Source organism: Zosterops lateralis (assembly GCF_965231275.1).
Source record: "Zosterops lateralis genome assembly, chromosome: 3".
Classification (NCBI taxonomy): Eukaryota; Metazoa; Chordata; class Aves; order Passeriformes; family Zosteropidae; genus Zosterops; species Zosterops lateralis.
Genome location: NC_139764.1, coordinates 111,995,624 through 112,015,305, shown reverse-complemented (window position 1 = coordinate 112,015,305; position 19,682 = coordinate 111,995,624). Strand labels below are relative to the sequence as shown.

The 19,682-nt window shown below is 43.7% G+C and overlaps 1 protein-coding gene across 9 annotated transcripts in view; it reads left to right on the top strand.

Moving 5' to 3' along the window:
- HMBOX1 (homeobox containing 1) overlaps positions 1–19,682 on the top strand; it is a 118,525-nt gene that overhangs the window by 37,923 nt on the left and 60,920 nt on the right. For 7 of the 9 annotated variants that reach the window (XM_083857408.1, XM_083857403.1, XM_083857407.1 and 4 more), the window contains exon 2: positions 8,482–8,565. In XM_083857408.1, coding sequence (XP_083713534.1) covers positions 8,543–8,565 — 23 coding nt within the window. In that variant the 5' untranslated portion in view covers positions 8,482–8,542. Of the gene's footprint in view, positions 1–8,481; positions 8,566–11,187; positions 11,228–19,682 lie in introns of those variants that run through there. The other 2 variants (XM_083857405.1, XM_083857406.1) reach the window with 2 other exon arrangements.

The following is a 19,682-nucleotide window of genomic DNA, read 5'->3' as shown; positions in this document are numbered from 1 at the left end:
TATTTTTTGGGAGAAAAGTGTTAAATGGGTATGAAGGGGCCAACAAGAAAACTGGAGAGGGGCTTTGGACAAGAACCTGAGGGACAGGACACAGGGAGTGCTTCCCACTGTCAGAGGGCAGGGATAGATGGAAAATTGGGAGGAAAGCTGTGAGGGTAAGTGAGGGTTAGGATGGAATTCCCAGAGAAGTTGTGGCTGCCCCTGGATCCCTGGAAGTGTCCAAGGCCAGACTGGGCAGTGCTTGGAGCAACCTGGGATAATGGAAGATGACTCTGCCCATGACACAGAGTGACACTGGATGAGCTTTAAGGTCCCTTGCAGAGCAAATCATCCTGTGATTCCATGATTCTCTAGCACTTGGCTTTGGAATTACTATTTTGTTTCACACAGCTTTGAGAGTGTTCTGTGCTCAGATCAGGGTACCAGCAGCTCCCACCTGCAGTTCAGCAGGTTTGTTGTCACACATGGAATGAGTGTCCGAGTCTCAGCCCAGTCACAAATAAGTGAGTTCCAACTCCCCTGCCCTGGTCAGGGACAATCATCTCTGTTCTGCACAAGTCACTGGGTAGAAACACGATGAAGTCTCTGGCATGAAGTCGCCAGAGTGCAGCTTTACCTTAGACTAAAAGCTCATCCTCTCTCCCTTGTCTCTGCTGCTCCATGTTCCTCTGCAGGGGTGGGAGAGCCCCTCAGGCTTTCTGGCAAAGCTGTGAAAAAGGAAACTTTGATCGGCCTCTTTGCTTGCCATGGATAATTCCTTTAGAGGGGAAGCTGATCAAAGCCCAGGTCAGTTGAGAGGAAGAAGAGGGGAAGCAGGAAAAAGGGACGGTGCAGCCACAGATCGATATTTTCAGCACAACAGGTTGACAAGGGCACGGGGTGGAGCGGGGCAAGGGGACGTGTTTGATCTGTGCTGCTGCAGTGAGGACACGTCTGCCACATCCCAACCCTGTTCCAGCATCTCAGATAACTCCTCATGTTCTAAAGTGAACAACAGATGGGTGCCCTGGGTGCCCTGTGACCTCCAGCAGTTGTGAGCAGAGGGCAGACCATGGTGACACTGGCCTGCTCTCAGCCTCCTTTTATGGCACAGTTTTTATGTAGACTTCTTCTGGAGGTGAAAAAGAGCTGCATTCTTATTTTATTGCGAGTAACAAAGAGCTCACAGCATTTTTCAGAACACCATTTTATATTTTGTAAAGTTCCTACCAAGTTTATTGTTTGTACAGCATTTTATCACAATGCTTTTTGGGGAAAAGTAATGATGATCTTAAATCCAAAGCCTGTTTTAAAACAGATAATACTTAAATTTTATGCAGTGAATTTGGTATTGTCAATTGATGCCACTTTCCTCGCAATACTTTTTCTTGTGCCATACAGCAGTGCAAAAATAAAGGCTTGTGAGGCATGACTTGTTCCTCTTGCTTGTTCCTGGTACAAGTGATGGCAGATACAATTCTGGTTTCTTTTTTTGGATCAGCAACTGGGTGTAGGTTCTTGAACTCAGTTCACCTGAATGTGCTTCTTGTACTGGGCATCTTCATTGGATCCTGTAGTGCAGTTCTCTGTGCCTGCCAAGGGTTTTACATCCATGCAAATGCAAATTCCAAGCATGATGGGCCACTCTGTGAAAAAAACGCAGCTTTTGGAAGTGTTCCCTGATTTGGCACAGGAAAAGTTAAAATGAAGTAAAATAAAAAGGAAATCAAGTTTGATTCAATCAACACATTTCAAAGCCCTTGTCTTGCAATTAATTTCCCTCTGTCAAGGACCAAATGCCAAGTGCAGTTTCTGGAATTCCAGTGAAGAGGATTTGGGGCATCTACTGAGGTGTTCCCTGGAGAGTCATGGATGAAGGAAGGTCCCGTCCTGTCCAATTGGATGAGCACTCATTTCTTGGAGCTGTTGTATCTTGTGCAGTGTCTTTGTTGACTCTACCCTTTCTCAACCCCAACCTCCACAGAATCTGTGAGTTCCTCTTCCTGTTGAACTCCTGAATCCCCTTTGGGACAAGCAGTCTGCAGTGGAGGTGGATTCATGGCATGCAGACACTGTGCTTGGCAATAGAGCACCTTATTTCACTAGGCTTGTCCAGGGCTCCTGTGTCCCTGTATCCCTCACAGAAAACTCTCAAGGTAATTTGTGTTAATTGGGATGGTTTTTGAAGGAGCCTCTCATTTATTGTATGTTTGGCCCAGGCTTGGGAAGACTCAAGGACTTTGCAGTGTCCCATCCATCAGTTTTGTCAGGATGAAGGTGTGTTCCTTAGAGTGTGCCTGGAGTTCAAAGTGCAAACCCTGCTGTGATCATGTATGGGCTTTAAATCTCAGTTCCACTCCAGGCCTGTCTTGCCTCTTGTAGCTCTGTAGGCTCCTAATTCACTCTTCTCCCCCATTTCAGTGACCAAACTGATCTGAGGTGACTGAGAAACTGTTTGATCCCTAAGGAATGAAGTTGTAGCAGTCATTGGCTGTCCCTACTAGTCAGGAATTTGTGTCTTGCTGCTGTTCTTCTGCTGGTGACATTCACATGTAATTTCAGCTGGAAAAGCCAATTCAAGTCTGGTTTTTGATTCCAGGCAAATTTTTAGCCATGATTGGAGGGGCCAACATGCAGCAATCCAGGAGATACATGAGTGCAAGTAGTTGGGATGTTAAGGCTGGAAGCTCATTTGTGAGCAATAACCAAAGTACAACCTGGGTGCTCTGCTCAGGTGTGTCTGTAGAGGCGGCTTGGTGGCAGCATTTCATTTCCAGCTGCCATAAAGGATGAAGCAACATTAAATTACATCCTTTTACTGGGATTGCATTGCCTTTGGTGGGTCTCTGGGACTTCTGGGGCAGCTCAGGGTTCTTTCCAGTGAAATACAGATGGTCATTTCTGTCTTTCTGGAAGTCTTGGAGTTTGGGAAAGTCCATGATTTTGTGATCCCAATTTTTCTGTGGTGGAATGTGTTTGCCAGTCTGCCTCAAAATGGAGCCTGGCCTCTGCCTTGTGCTTTAGGAAATTCCAGTAAATCTGCGCAAGGAGGGTTTTTTTTTTTCATGGGATTTGGGAGGGAGGAGAAGGGAGAAACAGTTTTATCTGTGATCCTTGGCTAATTGTCCTGTGCAATATGCAGGGCATATTGCAAGAGAAATAATTTATTTGCTTTTTTACATTTACCTGTAATAAATGATAAGCTGTGGCTGTATCATAAGATTGAGGTGTTTGTTTTCTAAAGAGGAGAGGCTTCTATTGATGTTTTCCCCTCAGAGTTCAGAGGAAAAACAGGATCCCATAAAAAAATTGTAAAGTTGTTAACTTGACAAGGAGCTGCTGCATTCCCTCACCATAATCCCAAAATATGGCCTGCTCCAGGGTTGTACTGTGAAAGGTTTGGTAAACAACACAGTCACAGGAAGAATGAAAGCAGCAATAGCTGGAGGTGACTTCTGAGCATTTTTTCCAAGGATTTTTCTGTTCGTAAAACGTGTGATCTTTTTTCTGCTTTCCACTCACCGGCGCAGGTTGCTCAGGAGAAAATGAAGCCTTAAATTTTTGAAGATTCTCAGGACATGGTCCTGAACAACTGGCTTTGGTTGCCCTGCTTGAGCAGGGAGCATTTGGATAAAAGAATTTCCACGTGAAACTGGATGCTGCACGTCACCAAGCCGTGGGGTGTCCTCAGGAGGTGGCAGTGCCTGGAGAAGGTTCCTAGCCTTGCTTCCCAGGGCACAAATAAAACACATCCTCCAGTCATATGGCAGAGCTTTTTTTAAATTTTTTTTTCCTAATATGCCTATTTTGGGAAAATGGGCTAGAGAGTCCTAGATTAGCTCCAGTATTTTGGACACTAGTCCTACTTTTGTGTGTGTACCCAGATGGATTTAAGTTTTGATACAAATGCAGTACCTGGACTTTTAAAAGCCCTGCGTAAATAAGAGCCTGTCTGAACATCTCCAGGAATAAAGGCCTTGGAGCTGGCAAAGGAGGGCTGCTGTCTGGAATGTGAAGCCAGACATTCAGAGTGGAATTCAAGTACAAATTTGTAGTGGAGAGGGTGATTAATCACCAGAATGAACTGGAGTGGATGGATCCTTGATCTCTTGGCTGGTTTTGAGGCGAGATGTTCTGGGACAGAAGTTAAACCAGGTAACAGCTTTACTTCACAGTGGCTTCAGTGTAGAGAAATGCCAAAATCATTCTGGTTGGAAAGGACCTCCAAAGTCATCCGATTGGAATGAGTCCCACCTTTGACAGATGCTTGTCACCCAGACTAGAGCATCGAGTGACACATCCAGTTGTGCCTTGGGCACCTCCAGGGATGGGGACTCCACCACCTCCCTGGGCCCATCCTAATGTTTAACCACCCTTTCCATGAAGAAATTCCTCCTGATGTCCAGCCTGAACCTCCCCAACATGTGTTCATGGACATGTGTACACACATCTGCACGAGGTTCACCCAGAAGACCTGACAATTCCTACAGATCTTATGCTGCACATTGAGTAAAAGACCTTAATTTTTGATTTTTTTCTGTTTTTAGGAGAACATTGGTTTGTAATTATGCATGGAGTTGGAGATCTGCCTTTACTGTGAGTTCAGCAATGGTAGAACTCTGTTCTTAGGGCTGAATTTCTCTACCAGCCTGGACCTTGGTGTTTCTGTATTTCAGGAGTGGTGTGACAGTTGTAGTGCTGGGGCCTCTGCTGTGTTCAGCCACTGATACTGCCCTGGCTGGCTTTGAGCCAAGAATTCAGCCCCTCTGTTCATGTTTTACTTATGTCAAAATGGTGATCTTTGTCTTCCCCAAGGACAAAAGCTTTTAGTTTGTTATTTGTAAAGCCCATTTTAAGAACTCACCAAGGAAGGTATTAGTGAAATAGAAAGTGATGTTGGTTTTTTTTTATTTTTATACTATGTGAGTCACTCAGAAATTAAAAGAGAAAATGAGTTTCTCTTCCAAATAAGTGATATCAGCCTCATCTTTACCAAGTGACTTTCCCCTTGCTTCTGCAGGGTGTTGTGGATCAGGGTGAACTCTACTTCAGAACATTTAATTGCACAGTGAAAAATGAAGAAAACCGAAGGGGATCCCAAGAATGTATTAAAAATCAGAACTAAAATGAGAATGATTTCATGTCAAGTGAGACAAATGCAGAGTTGATACTCCAGTGCTTCACACTTCCACTTGTCCTTGGCACCGAGAAAATTAGATTTTTAATATCTGAAAAACAGATTGCCATGAAGACTCATCCATTGTAAATTTAAGCTGCCTTTATAGCAACTTAAGCTGGGGACAAGATTGTTCATTACATCTGATTCTACAACTGCAGCCATGATTTCCATATTAATAGTGACTTTTTTTTTTTATTTTTTATTGTCTCTACCAGAAATAGGAAGGGGAGCTGGTTGTGTTTTCCCTGGCTTAGCAGATAATTTATTTAATGAATAATGCGAAAAGGGCAAAGGTTTGTGAGTTCTTACTCCCATATCACCACAAAGAGTGGTGACACCTGCCTTGGCTGCTGTGCTCAGACTGCTTTGGTGCTTTGGTTCCTGCTAAAAGGAGACTGAGGGGAAAGAGGGATATTGAGTCATGATTCAGAGTCAGGATCTTGTTGCTGATGGGATTTATGTTGGTCAAGATTGAATTGTTGTGACTCAGATTTTGAAGGGTTTGCTTGTTCCTTGCCTGATGTTGTGCCCTTAAGTGACAAAAGCATTGAAGCAACTTCTCACATGTGTCTGGGGGGGGGGTGGGGAAGGTATTTCTGTGCCACTGAACTTTAGACCAACGTGGAGTCAAAGACTGTTTGTGCCCCTTTTCAATAGCGGCCGCTTGGGGCTGGCAGCGGCCGGAGGAAGCACCAGCTTCCTCTCCTTTCTCTGGAGCTGGTTTCCTTTCACCAGTCCTGCTCCCAAGGCAGACCTGAGCATTCCCTGTCCTTCCTTACTTAGTCTGGGACAGTTTGTGGTTGCATTCTGAGTGTAATAAACCTGCCTGACACTTCAGTGTAGCAAAACCAGAGAATTATCCCTGTTTTCTCATGGAATTGCTGCTGTTTATTTCTACTGAAATCCCACTGTCCTCTGTCTGCACTGGCAGATCTGGAAAAGCTCGTCTTCCTCCCCTAATCAAGTCCCAAATTTGGTCTAGATCCTAATGGCTCTTCCCTTAAAACATCTCAGCTCCATACCAGTTTTTTCCTCTTTCATTGCTATCACTAATATCATCCTCCTGCCTTTGTCGTCTCAAAACCTGAGTTACACCAGCCTTTTCTTTGCTTCTCTTATCTCATCTCCTTGTGTTCTACTTTTAATCCTGCATTTCATGATGATGGAAGGTGATGTTTTTTTATTCCTTTCTGGTTTTTCTTTGCTACATCCACTTTCCTCACCCTGAAAGCAGATCTTTCTCTGAGGAATCCAGTTCTTTATCATTAGCCCCTCTGACCTTCAGAAAGTTTGTATATATTTAAGTCTAATTTGTTCCTCTTTGGAAAACAAAACAGCTCTCTGTATTAAAATTTGGCAAGAAGTCAGCAGCATGATCTCATATTTTTTTGTGACTGCCTCGGGGAATATGCTTAAAATGCAGTTAAGAGATTGGACAAGAGGAGGGGTTTGGTGGGGGAGTCTCTCTAAAAGGTTTGGGGTGGCTGACAGGGAGGGACCTGGGTGTTTGGCTCTCCCATCCATCAGTAGTTTGGTGTCACCAATTCTCTCCCAGCACACAGAACGTGGCCTGTGAGGGTCTGCTGGGACCATTTGTCTTGGTGACCTCCTTTCCTGGAGAGAGAGAGAGAGGCAGCTCAGGACCTCAGTGTGGGACAGATGAGTTGTTCTGGAAGAGCAGCAGCCAGCTGTCAACACCTCCCCTCCCTGGAAACACACCCAGGGCTTTCTCTGGCCACAGCTGGGTGGGAGAAGGTTCTTATTAAACCTCCCAGGAAAGCTGGTGGCCAAAAGCTGAGTGCTGCCCCTTCTTGGAAAGCTCACTCAGCCCAGCCTTTGGTCCTGAAAGTTCATGAGTTTTTTCATGGAGGAAAAAAGGAAAAAAAAGCCACATAGAGATGATGTCACCATCCCTGGAGGGATTTAAGAGCCATGTGGATGTGGCACTTGGGGACATGGGCCAGTGGTGGCCTTGGCAGTGCTGGGGTAACAAGTTTGACTCAGTGGTCTTGATGGAGGTGATTTTCCTCCTGTACTCTGCTTTTTGTGGCTTCACGTGGAATTCTGTGTCCAGCTCTGGGGTCCTCAGCACAGGGAAGATGTGGAAGTGTTGGAGTGAAACCAGAGGAGGCCACGGAGCTTCTCACAGGGCGGGAATTCCTCTGCTCTGGAGCCAGGCTGGGAGAGCTGGGAATGTTCAGCCTGGAAAAGGCTCCAGGGAGAGCTCAGAGCCCCTTCCAGAGCCCAAAGGGGCTCCAGGAGAGCTGGAGAGGGACTTGGGACAAGGAATGGAAGGACAGGACAAGGGGAAATGGCTTCCCACTGCCAGAGGGCAGGGCTAGATGGGATATTGGGAAGGATTTGTTGGCTGTGAGGGTGGTGAGGCCCTGGCAGAGGCTTCCCAGAGAAGCTGTGGCTGTTTCTGGATCCCTGGAAGTGTCCAAGGCCAGGCTGGAAAGGGCTTGGATCAGCCTGGGAAGATGTCCCTGTCCATAGCCCAGGATGGGACTGGATGAGCTTTAAGGTACCTTTCAACCCAAACCACTCTGAGGTTCTGAGATCTTAGAGGGCTTTTCCAGCCTCACCAGCTCTGTGCCTCTGCATCTCCATGTGCCCAGTGGGCTCCATCTGGGAGAGGTGCAGTTCTTCCCCAACATTTTCAGCAGGTGCTGAGGGAGAAATAGTCATTCTTTAGTATCTGGACCATTTTTAACCACTGAGAAGAGCCAAGATGTGTCCATCCATGATTGCTCTCCATGGATTAGCACTCCACAATTGCTGATGTTACAGATGGAGCAGAGGAAATTATCCTGTGCTACCATATCCACTCTTTTTTCTATCCCAGCTCTGCTTGGACATAACAACCTGCTTTTTTCTCTTTGCTCTTGCTTAACAGTTTGACTTTTGGAGCACTTTCAGTCCGTGTTAGTTTGTGGAGAAAGACATCAGCAGTGATAGCTGAGGAAAATTCTATTAGGTCATTCCTCCTCAGAACACAGTACCTGTCTCCTGAGCTCTTTGCGGATGTTGGCCAAATAATCCTTTTAATAGCTTTTGTGAGTTAAAAGGGTAGGTAACTGTCATAAGGCTAAATGATTGCATAGATTAATTTACTTGTGGCCGAAAGAAATCAATTGTAATTTAAATTTTTGTCTCTGGACTGATTACAGCACCAGACATAACTTTCTCCGTAAGAACCTGCCTTGTGCATTGAGGTCTGTGAGTCTGGATTAGTGACAGATTATCCAGAACGATGTGATTGGATCTCTTTTGCTCTCCCAGATCTCTCTAATGTTCTTGGATCTTTTCCTTGTGTCTTACAGAATGGTGAATAACACTGAAGACCCTCAAGAGGCTTTGTAACGTCCCATCCTCATGTAAAGTATGCTCAGAACTTTTCCAGTAGTGTAAGTACAAGCTGAGGAAACTCATAACAATTAAGAGTGATTTTCGTGGCGTTCTTCTGTTAAATTACCTAAAAAGAGCAGAAAAATGGTTACAGTGATTATGAGCAGTTGGCTGAGATGGAGAATTTCACAAGTTTCGTGGAACATTTAAACCAAGGAAGACATTTAAACCAAGAATAGTAAAATAGCTGGAGATTTAAACTGGGGAGTAGTAGTGTTGAATTCCTCACTTGGTCTGGCTCACGTATTGTTTGTGCTTTTACATTTCTGTCACTGAAACAAGGAAAATGATGCAGTTCTTAGAAAATCAGTCTTGATCAGAGAAAAATCAGTGTTAAAGGACAGATCTCCATACAGCAACCAAACAAATGAGAGAGATAAAGAGTTTAACACCACTCTAGATTTGCTGAAAAGGATGAGCCACCTTCAATTTAGTGGCCTCTGGCAGAGACAGAAAACCTCACCTAACCCTGGTGCTGGATGTGTTGGTCCAAGCAACTCAAGTATCTTGAACCCCAGTGCCAGTTGAGGTTGTCCAAATGTCATTGTGGAATTTGAAATCAGTTTGTTCCTTTTAATTACTTCTGTCATATATCTTGAATTTAATTGGTTTCCATGCTGTTTCTTCAATAAATAAGCAAATGAATTCAAATTTTGAAGCTTGTCAGGCTGAAAGGAAGGGCTTGACCTGCACTGTGCTGTCACTCATCTCCCACTGGCCGGTCCTGTATTGCTGTTTACAATATCCCTGTTACAGGCACAACCAAATGCTTGTCTCCTGCAATCAGATTCCTGAGATACTTTGACCTCTTGACTTCAGATTGTTCCTTCTGTCAGACTGAGCTGGAAAGAGAAACCTTTTCTGCAGGATAGGTAGCAAGGAACTGGGCTACTGTGAATGCATCACATTTTTCCAGATGGATTATTTCAAGGATGAAAATCCAGCCTTGGACAGTGGTAATGCAAGTGGCAGTGCAGTCACAGCTTTTTGTAGAAGGAGTCACAGCAAAAAATAATGACTTCCAGGGATTTAGTGTTGGAAACCAAACTCCAATGGATTTTAAAAAGCCATTAATTAGTGATTTTCTATTGCTGGTGGCTTAGTGTTCTGTTCAAAACTGGTGGTTTCCTACTTTGCTGCCAGTCCCTCGAGCCACCTCCTCTTCTCTCTCTTAGCTGGAAGTAATGTTGGATTTCAGTATTAAAATCACCACTTGAAACTGTAAAGATCTGGTTCACAGCAGGAGAGAAGTCTGGAGGTAAGGCCACATCACCCTGGGCATCTTTGTTATCCCAGTAATTCAGAGTTTGCTGGGTGACCTCACAGCTCCTCTGTACTTTGAGCACAAGGACATCTCACAGCTTTGTGTCAGGCTTTTGCCAGAAATTTCCAGGCTGGGAATTGCATAACTTGAATTTCCTGTGTTTTAGCTGGATTTCAGTCATGTTCTACCCCTGTGCAGTTTTCTGCTGCCACCTCCCAGCAGAGCAGTAGCAGCTTCCTTGATTTATTCCAGTGTATGTGCAGTTAATATGGCCATGGAAAATGCTGTAGAAGTAGAGGTGAATAATTTTTGACTGGGGGGAACCTATTTGGAGGGGATTAGAGAATATTAAATTAGAGGAAATGGGCTAAGATGACCCATTTAGATAGAAAGTTTCCAGATTAAACCACAGATATCTTTTTAAAAGAGTAAATGGGATTGTGAAGGAGAAAGAAGAAAATGGAGTCTTAAAATTTTTTTAAAAGTTTGAATTTAAATAGAGATTAAGATTAAGATTTAGATTGAAGAGTTGCAAAACTGCCATGGTAAGAGAGTAATAGTGTTATTCCTAAGAGTAGGAGTCACCTGCGTGCAGTTACCATTTCATTGCCTCATTTTTACTCTTAGTAGGATGAGAGTCAGTGCAGGAGAGGAGTTTGAGGCATGTTGTGAGCACAGAACTCCTGATCTTCTTAAGAATTTATCTAAAACTAAGTCCTGTAGCCAACACAGGACTTCATCTCTATTGGGCTCTCCATAAATATGGGAGTAATTACTTGAGCTTTGTAGTCCATATTGATTAATTAATATGTGTTAATAGTGAGCTGTGACCATCAGTATGTTTTACATCCCTCAAAGTATGATTTCTGATAAAACCAGACAGTTTCACTGTCGTCACTTCCAATTCACCTGAATTATCAGGCCAGAGCTTATGAATTTAACTGCCAGCAATGGCAGCAGTGTCTGGAGGGTGATTAGAAGAAAATCATAGTGAATAATGTAGATGGAGAAGGACTGGATTGAAGCCTTGTCATCATTTAGGAGAAACAACAGGAAGAAAAGAACAAGAGTGTGAACTCTACCAAGTCAGCACAGATTGAAGAACAGGCACTGGACTTACAGTGACTTGGAAAATCACCACAGGCTGAGCTGTACCTGTCCAGTGTCCTTGAAATGTGACACAAAACAGGTTAATTAAACTCAGGTAACAGAAAACTCAGCTGATTTTCTCCTTCTGTCTTCAGTGACAAGGTATCATGTAAATAGTGGGTGCTTTTTTAACATCTTTAACTAAAACAATGTCCTGCCTGAGCCATTGGTTTTACTTTCAGATAAACCAGATGGGTTAATTCGTGATTTCACAGCAAAAATGACCTAAAGAAAAATCTTGTTGAATGGTAAAGTTTTTTTTTTTCCTCAAAAGGGTTTGGCACAGCTGCCCTGGGAAGTGGTGGATTCCCATCCCTGGAGGGATTTAAAAGCTCTGTGGGTGTGACACTTGGGGACATGGGTTAGTGGTGGCCTTGGCAGTGTGGAATGTAGATTGGGTCTTGTCTGTCATGCAGGAAATTTCCCTGCCTCGGGTCTGGGTTACACAAAGAAATGTTTGTTGCTTTAAGAGCATTAATTAGGATATTCATTTTCTTTCTGAAATGCTTTTAACTAAAATAAAACTCCACTATGGAAGCAGCAGTGGCCAGAAGCCCATGGTTTTTGCTATTATGATTTATTTTCTTCAAGGAGACACTATTATCTGTTCCTGAGTTCTCCAAGTGTAATCTCTGTCTTCACTGAGGCTGTGCCAGTAACACTGCACTTGCAAACCGTTTTTCTAGTAGAAAATAATTTGCTTTGTGGTTAAGCACAAAATCAGGGGTAGATGAGCTTCAGCTGTTTGCTGGGTTTGGATTTTCGTTTTCTGAAGTAATTAATTTCTTTTTTAAGGAAGTGTTTTAGTTGTTAATGCTGCTGATGGATCCTGAAGGAGAGTGAAGGTGCCTGGAAATACTTTCTCTCTTTTTCTTCATGTGTGGAAGAGGTGGTGGAAATCCTGGTGATGGCTTTGTTTGAAAGTTGTCCTGCACCTTACCATGTGTGATGCTATAGATGTACCCTGTATGTGTGGTGAGAAATTGCTCAGCGTTTGGCCAGGCTCTTGTTCTGCCTTCTTGTAAAATTCCTGTGTGACTTTGAACAAGTCATTTGGAGTTGTCCAAAATCCAGCCCCTCTCTGGGAGCTCTTGGCCACAAAAATGAATTCGGTGTTACTTCCCTGCCTCACAGGGATCTTGTGATTGGAGTATTTAGATACCCCAGGTGGCAGAATTAATGGAGAAGAGTTCTGAGATTCTGCCTGCATTTTAATAAAGGATTGGTCAAATTTTGAAATTAGATGGAGGAGGCAGAAGACAGCACTGTAGCATGTGCACTGTACCCTGTAATGTTGACAGCTAAAAATTATGAATTATGATTCTACAATAATTATGAATTACTGTAGAATCCCAGAGTGGTTTGGTTTGGAAGGGACCTTCAAACTCATCCAATTCCACCCCCTGCCATGGGCAGAGACATCTTCCACTATCCCAGGGTGCTCCAAGCCCCATCCAGCCTGACTTTGGACACTTCCAGGGATGGGTCAGGCTGGTGTCTAAGGCAGGCTCATGTCTCAGTTTTATTGGTGACTTTTATAATGACTCTGTTTCTTCAAAGTGTTTTGATGTGTCCATGAGATTTACTGTAACTGAAGCACACAAGTCCTGCTTTGGGAGTTGTTACAGAGCTTATATAGTCAAAGTTTAGTCTTTGGCTCCCAAATCCAAGAGCTCCTCCTTGCTCTTGGCACAGGTTTGAGCTTTGGGCCCTGGTTCAGCACTCAGCTGCCACTACAGTTTTTCTCTCTGTTTGTTAGTCCTGCTGATCCCTCATTCTGCCCTTGAATCCAGGCTCAGAGTTTGAATCCCTGCCTTGTTGCTGTAGAATTGCAACAATAAGAGGAAAACCCAGATTTTGGAAGTAGGGAAGGTTAGGGTTAGACAGATAAGGTGTCAGTGTGAATCAGTGTGTGCCTTGAGTAGAATTCAGAAGTATCTGGCTGCCAGCCCTGTGCTTAGTCAGAGGTCAGTCCCTTTTGTAAGACTTGGATTATGACAATAATTGCCATTTATATTATATTTTTGCCTTGTAAGATCAATCTCAAGTTCCCTCTCTCTTTCCCAGAGATGTAAAGCAGAGTAAGTTACTCACCCAAGTGGCAAAAGCAACTGGGTTTGCTCACTGCCAGCATCCATTAAAATTACTTTATCAGCAGAGAATTTCAGAGAATAAGTGGAAGAACAGCTTGTGTAGAACAGTGAGTTCAGGGTTTTGGGGGCTCTTTAACCAGCTGAGAAACTTGAAGCCCTTTGAAGAAACGATGTGTTGATATTCCGCTCTCAGCTCGCCTCCTCTAATTTGTGTGTAGCGGTGAGTATTTTGATTACGCTGGATTTATTTTCAGAAGTTTCAGGCTGCTCTTATTAATTGTCCCCGTTTTTGATGGCAGAGCTCTGCATTCCCGAGCCGCTGTTTTGCATCCCTAAACAGAGTTGGTGACGCTGAGGCTCTGGGGCTCAGCTCCGAGCCTGATTTCCCTCCTCACTGCAGCTCCAGGCTCTCGTTTCCCCGGGATGAGAGCAGTCATTACAAGAATTACATTTTGTTTGTGAATCAGGATGAATGGGAGTAGAGGCCTCTTTTTTTTTTTTTTTTTTTTTTTTCTTTTTTTTTTTTTTTTTTTTTTTTCTTTTGGAAAATCAGAACCCAGAGATGCGACTGCAGGAGATAATTATGCAAACGTACGGATGAGGATGGCTCTGTGTTCATTGACATGATGAGCACTTCAGGCCTCAGGTTTTTTCTCTCTCTCTCTCTCTCTTTTGAAAACTGGTACAACTCCTCTGAAAATACTGGAGTTTGCAACTGATGAGCATAAGTGATGAGTCAGATCCTTAATCCTCTGTTACGCCCCAGAATTCACAGCATCAGCTCCTGGTTTTGAAGGCAGCTTTGCTTAATATGGTGCAAAGTTTTAGGTGGTTCTGAAATATTTATATTGCTGTGAATCATCGAATCACACAATGGTTTGGGTTGCAAGGAGCCTTAAAGATCATCTCATTCCTATGGAATTGTCACAGGTTGCTCCAAGCCCTGTCCAACCTGGCCTTGGACACTTCCCCAGTGATCCAGGGGCAGCCAAAGCTCCTCTGAGAAATCTGTGCCAGGGCCTCACCATCCTCCAAACTGAAGGAGAGTCATTTATTCAGCAAGAACAGAAAAGGCCAAAGCTTGATTTTCAAAAAACTGGATACTGTTATGCCCTAAACGCCCCAATTCTCTTCCAGCAGTGCCTTAGAGCTGCCCTGGAAGGGTCACTGTCTTTGTTTCTGGGCTTGATGATCCTTGTGTGTCCCTTACAACCCAGAATATTCTAGGATTTTTTGGTGATATGTGTCAGTGCTGTTTGTGAACAGCTGTAGCTCAATGAAAGCCCTTCCTTTGACCATCTTGTAAGAACCAGCTGGATCCTTTGGGATGGGGTAAAGTGTTGGATGGGGCCCTGATCACCCTTGTCTCTCAGTGCCATTCCTGCCCATGGCAGATGAGCTTTAAGGTCCCTTCCAACCCACACCAGCCTGGGACTCTGTCTAGAAGAGGAAGGACTGAATGAAACTATGGTTCTCAGATCTCATAAATATGTGTGGAGAGAGAAGCAAGCTTGAATAACCTAAAACAGGGTTAAAAAATTCAGAGTGGCAGCTGGAAGTGGAGTTTCTTTGTAGTCGCTGGTTCTCGTAGGAAGCATCTGGAACAGTACTTCATGTGAATTTGGTGGTTGAATATCAGGCTGGGTGATAAGCAATTTACATTTCTTTGGAAATAGCAATGCCATCCTTAATGCCCATCTTTAACATCTAGAGGACATCTACCTCCAGAGCTGTTCAGGCTGCAGTTCTCACCAATAGAGGATGTACAGACACACAGGAAAAATCTGGCAGGTTTAGGAGTTCATCTTTCAGCTGTGATGGTAATTAAAACTCTGGTTTAATTAATGAATTGTAGAAAGTGATTTTTTTAGCTGTGTACTTTGGAAGAAAACCCATTTCAGCTGGAAAGACACAATTTACGTCGTGATTTCGCTCTTCCATTTAAATGGTGAGATGGCACTGAGTGACACCAAGGAGGTGCCTGTGATGTTGTGAAAAATGCTGGTGCTGTAATAAATGAGATGACAAATCCTGGATGTCCCTGTGAGCAGGACAGTGCAGTGCAGGGGGGTCCTGCCCTGTGCTGTGTGTCAGAGAAGGGTAAATGTTGGCATCTCTCCCCATCCTGCTCTCCTCAGTTGATGGGACTTGATGATCAGAATCATTCTTAAACCAATTACCAGACTTAGGATCCTGTTCTGAACACTTTGGCTCTTGCCCACATCCATATTATGCAGATTATATCAAATACAGGTCTTACAGCAAAAAGCACAACTGGTTTTGTCAGTCTTGAGCTTTGCTTATTAGATAAAGCAGTGAATTTTAATGGGAATTGGAGAAGGACCTCTGTAGAAGAGCATCTCCTCAGTGATGCTAGAGTGCTTCCTACTCATCTACAGTGAGTAGAAGAGTGGAAAAAACGATTTCTTGTGATCATTAAAGAGTCCAGAGCCATTTTCTCAAGTGTTAGAGGTGTTAAGGCTGCTGTCTGGCCTTATTCCCAAACGGGTAATTGAATTGCTTTGAACTTCTGCAAGTTCAATTGGACATGGACTTAGCTCGTAGCTGTTTTTATGGGATTATTCTGCTGTGCTCCATCACCTAGAAAGTTAAGTGTCGGGTAAATGATTCTTGTATCAGCGTGGGCTTGGGCTGTGAGAGTAGGTGAGAAACCCTTGATGTGTTTTTCCTTACTTTTCTCCATACAATGCAGCAAGATAAGGGAAGAGAGCACTCTGGCCATGTACCCCCACTGGAGATCAGAGCAGTCAAACTGGGGAGGGAGCCCCACATCCAAAGGGTGAAATTAATTTAAAAAAAAGAGGTTAAATAAACCTTGATGGAATGAGAAGGAAAAGCAGTGCTGGTGAGAGCAGCCCCTGAACAGCCTCCCCTCCACAAAGTCCCCTTAGAAGGAAAGGATGGTGCTGCATTGGGCTGGTGGGGACCTGCTGGATATTTTATATCTGTGGGTTTGGGAGGGAAAATAAACTCCTTTTTATTTACCTCCTTAGAGTTCTCCCTTCAGTCTGATATTCAGGTACCTCAGGTTGCTTTTGGCTGAGCCATAAAAGATGAGCATGAAGTTTTAATGCTTTAGAATGGTAAAATTGGACCATCTCTTTGGGGGATGATTGCCAACTTAGTGTAAGGAATCTAAATAAGTTTGATGCTTTAGGCTACTTACTTTTTTCAGGACCTAAAGAAACTTTCTTTTAAAGGCCAAAATTCAGTTGTTAGAAAATTTGTCACTTCTAGTTTTGATCTTAATTAGAGATTTGCAGAGGTTTTGCTTGCAAAATTTCAGGGAGAAAAATGCACAGCTGTTCTGCCTGGGTTATCTCTCCTTTTTTTGGGTGTCTCCCCAAAGAAATTTGACAGCCCATTGTCAGTGGTGGGAATTCTGGTAGCAGATAAAGCGTGGGATGTAGAGGATATTTTGCTACACAGCAAAGTTTGCCTACAGCAAAGTCAGTCCACAGTCTGTGTTCTCAGGAAAAGTATTTTCCATCTTGATTTTCTCCTGTACCCCCCAATCATTCTGTTTGTCTCAATCTTACTTTATTCCTTGCTACTTTTGCAGTTGATTGTATTTCACAAGGAAAAAGAGGGGGAAGTAAATTGAGTTATAGGTAGCCAGAGGAGTGCAGGAGGATAAGAGGCTCTTACTGCAGTGTGGGGGGGGGGATGAAGTGGTGAAGAATATCCACTCATTAATGAGGTGAATGAAATTAGGGTGATTCTAAAATGGCTGATTTAATTAACTGCTTTGTAAATTGATCTTTAAACAGGGTAAGTTTATTAATATATTTTAAAAAGGGAAAATAACCAAAGCTCTGCTTGAGTAACAGTTCTAAATAATGCTTGCTGTAGTTATTCATTAAAAAGTTGTGGATAGTTGGCAGTGTTGGAACGTGTTCAATAATACCACATTTTGCAATATTTGTTTTGGGGTTTTAATGGAAAATTCCAAGTTCCTGCAATTGTTTTCAATACATTAAAGTCCCTCAGGATTATTTCTAGATCTCATGGCTGTGTAGAAAAGCATGTCCAGATGGGAGCAGAAGTTCCAGATCAAGAAGACCAATGAGATGTGTCAATTCAATATATACTGAGTGTGCAAATACAAACAAGGCACTTTGGACATCTCTGCATAACATTAGTAAGACCAGCAAGGAGATACTCTAATTTTGGTGTTCTTACCTCTTAAGTGTTGAAAAATTACCCAGAAGTTGCCTTAAAAGTGTTAGAGGGCTGGAATAATTCTTTGCATGGACATACAAGAAGATAATTGATGTTTGTTTGTTTGTTTGTTTGTTTGTTTGTTTGTTTTCAAGTTGTCCATATTTTTCCAGTGGTTGTGTTAAACACAGTATCATGGAGTTAATTTGACACTAAGTTTGCCACTCTTACATTACTTTCTGCAAGGCTTTAAAGTCCACTGATGAACAGGACTCCAGAATGCAAGTTGGAAGTCACTGAATATCTTATTCCTGGGGCAGAGGGTGGCCTTGCTCAGCAGTCTTCACATCCCTGTGAACTGAAATTCCTGCACAAGCTCAGCTGTATCAAAGAGGGACAAATTGAGGCTACGTATGGCCATGAGCGACCAGAGCTCAACCGCTGCCTCTGCATCTGAGAACTCTGCACTTCATTAACTGGAATTCACTAAAGGACACTTAGGATTCACCATATCGTTATGTGTAATTCACTAAAGGAGATTAATTTGGCCTGGGCACCCAGATCCAGGAGCTGAGCCCTGGCACTTCAGACGAATTAGGAACGACACCCAAATTTTAAAGAGAATCGCTGGCTGTGGCCACCAGCTGCTGCAGGGGGTGGTGAGGCCCTGGCACCAGAAAAACTGTGACTGCTCCATCCCTGGAAGTGTCCAGGGCCAGGCTGGACAGGGCTTGGAGCAACTTGGGATAGTGGAAGGTATCTGTGCCCATGGCAGGGGGTGGAACTAAGTGATTTTACAGCCCCTTTGAATCCAAACCATTCTGTAATTCCATGTCACTTGACATTCTTGAAGCCATCTGGAAAGTCTTGCTTTTGTCAGATGAGACTTTTTTAGTTCATAGGCTACAAGGACAAAAGTTCTGCGTTTCTGTGTCTATGATAAATGGATGATTAAATAATGTAAAGTATGTTTTAGTATTAAACGTTAGAGTCTGTTAAGTAGGAATTTTGAATGAACCTAGTTCTGGTTGGAGGCTCTGGCTCATTAAATTCTCCAGTTCAAACAAAGAACTTGAGCACATGAAACTTGGTATTGACAGATAAATGATCCAGGAAATGGTGACATTAGAAATACAGGTAAGAAATGCCCAAACCAGGTATTTCCCTGAGGAAGGGTGAGGTGGCATATCCAGTGAAAACCACCTCAAGGCCAGATGTTTAAAGAGATTTTCTGTTTGAAAACTGTGCTGTTCAGAGCTGTCTATGATGAGTCAGTAAGTCCCTGTGACACTTCTCCCAAAGCTGGGAGAGGAGGATGGAGCAGCCCTGCCTCCCCCAGAGGCCAAACCTAGAGCACAATGTCTGTTTCCAAAGGCTCCTTGTCAAGCTCTGAAGGTCTGAGGCTGGGATGCCACTTCCAGATTGTGGTTGTTACAATTCCAGTCAGTTGCAGGAATTGAAAGTCGACTGCTGCATTGCCTGCCGTGCCCTCCTGTGGTTCAACAGTCTGGGTGCTTGTCTTGGAAAATTTAAAGTGGCCTGGACATTTCCAGTAATCAATTTTCCAGAGGACAGCACATTCCTGTTGGGCTGAAGCACTGATGTGGATGTAGAACGTCTGTCTTCTCACACAAGGCATTTTCTTGGATGGGAGTCATCTCCTTGTGTTGTCCTCCTGCTTCCTTCTCCCATAAAACAATGGAAGGAACTCAGTAGTTGCTGGATGAGGGCAAAGATGGGATTTTCTTCTCATTTCTGTATTTCCCAGGCTGCAAGTGCCATTTTTGTGGATTTGTGCATCCTGGCTTTGTCTTTACAGCTCTACTTCAGCTCTACTCACACAAGCCAGGTCTCAGTGTTCTTCTTCAACTCCAGCTATGGATCTCGAATCATTCCATGACTCCTGTTGGGAGCTTCTGTGTGCCAGGGCAGGAATGGACATGAGGAGTCATCCTCAAAATTTGTGAGGAGGAATAGGCAGCCCTGTCCCTGGAAGGTCTCTCAGCCTGACAGCCATCATCCCTCTCCTGGCTTTCACAGGGTCCTTGGAATTCTTCCTTGACTTTCCCTCAGCCGTGATTTGCTCTGGCTCGCAGGGATTGTACATCAGCTCTTGTCACGTCTCCTGGAGTTTGAGTGATCTCTTCACTCTGCTCTCCTGCAGCAATGGCAATAAACCCTTGACTCACAAGAAGATTCCTGAGAAGGATGGAAAATGCCGTATTCTGCTTGCCAAGTTCTTCCTGCCCTCCATCTGCTGTCCCTTCTTCTCAGGATCTAGAGTTCCAAAAGAGGAGATCTTGTTGTTTGTGTGGCATTTGGATCTGTAGCCAGGAGACTTAGGAAAGAAGAGCAATTAAGGGAGCACACTGTGATTTTTTTCCGTTCCATTTCTGGGCTTTACAGCAAATAATGTTCATTGTTGTGG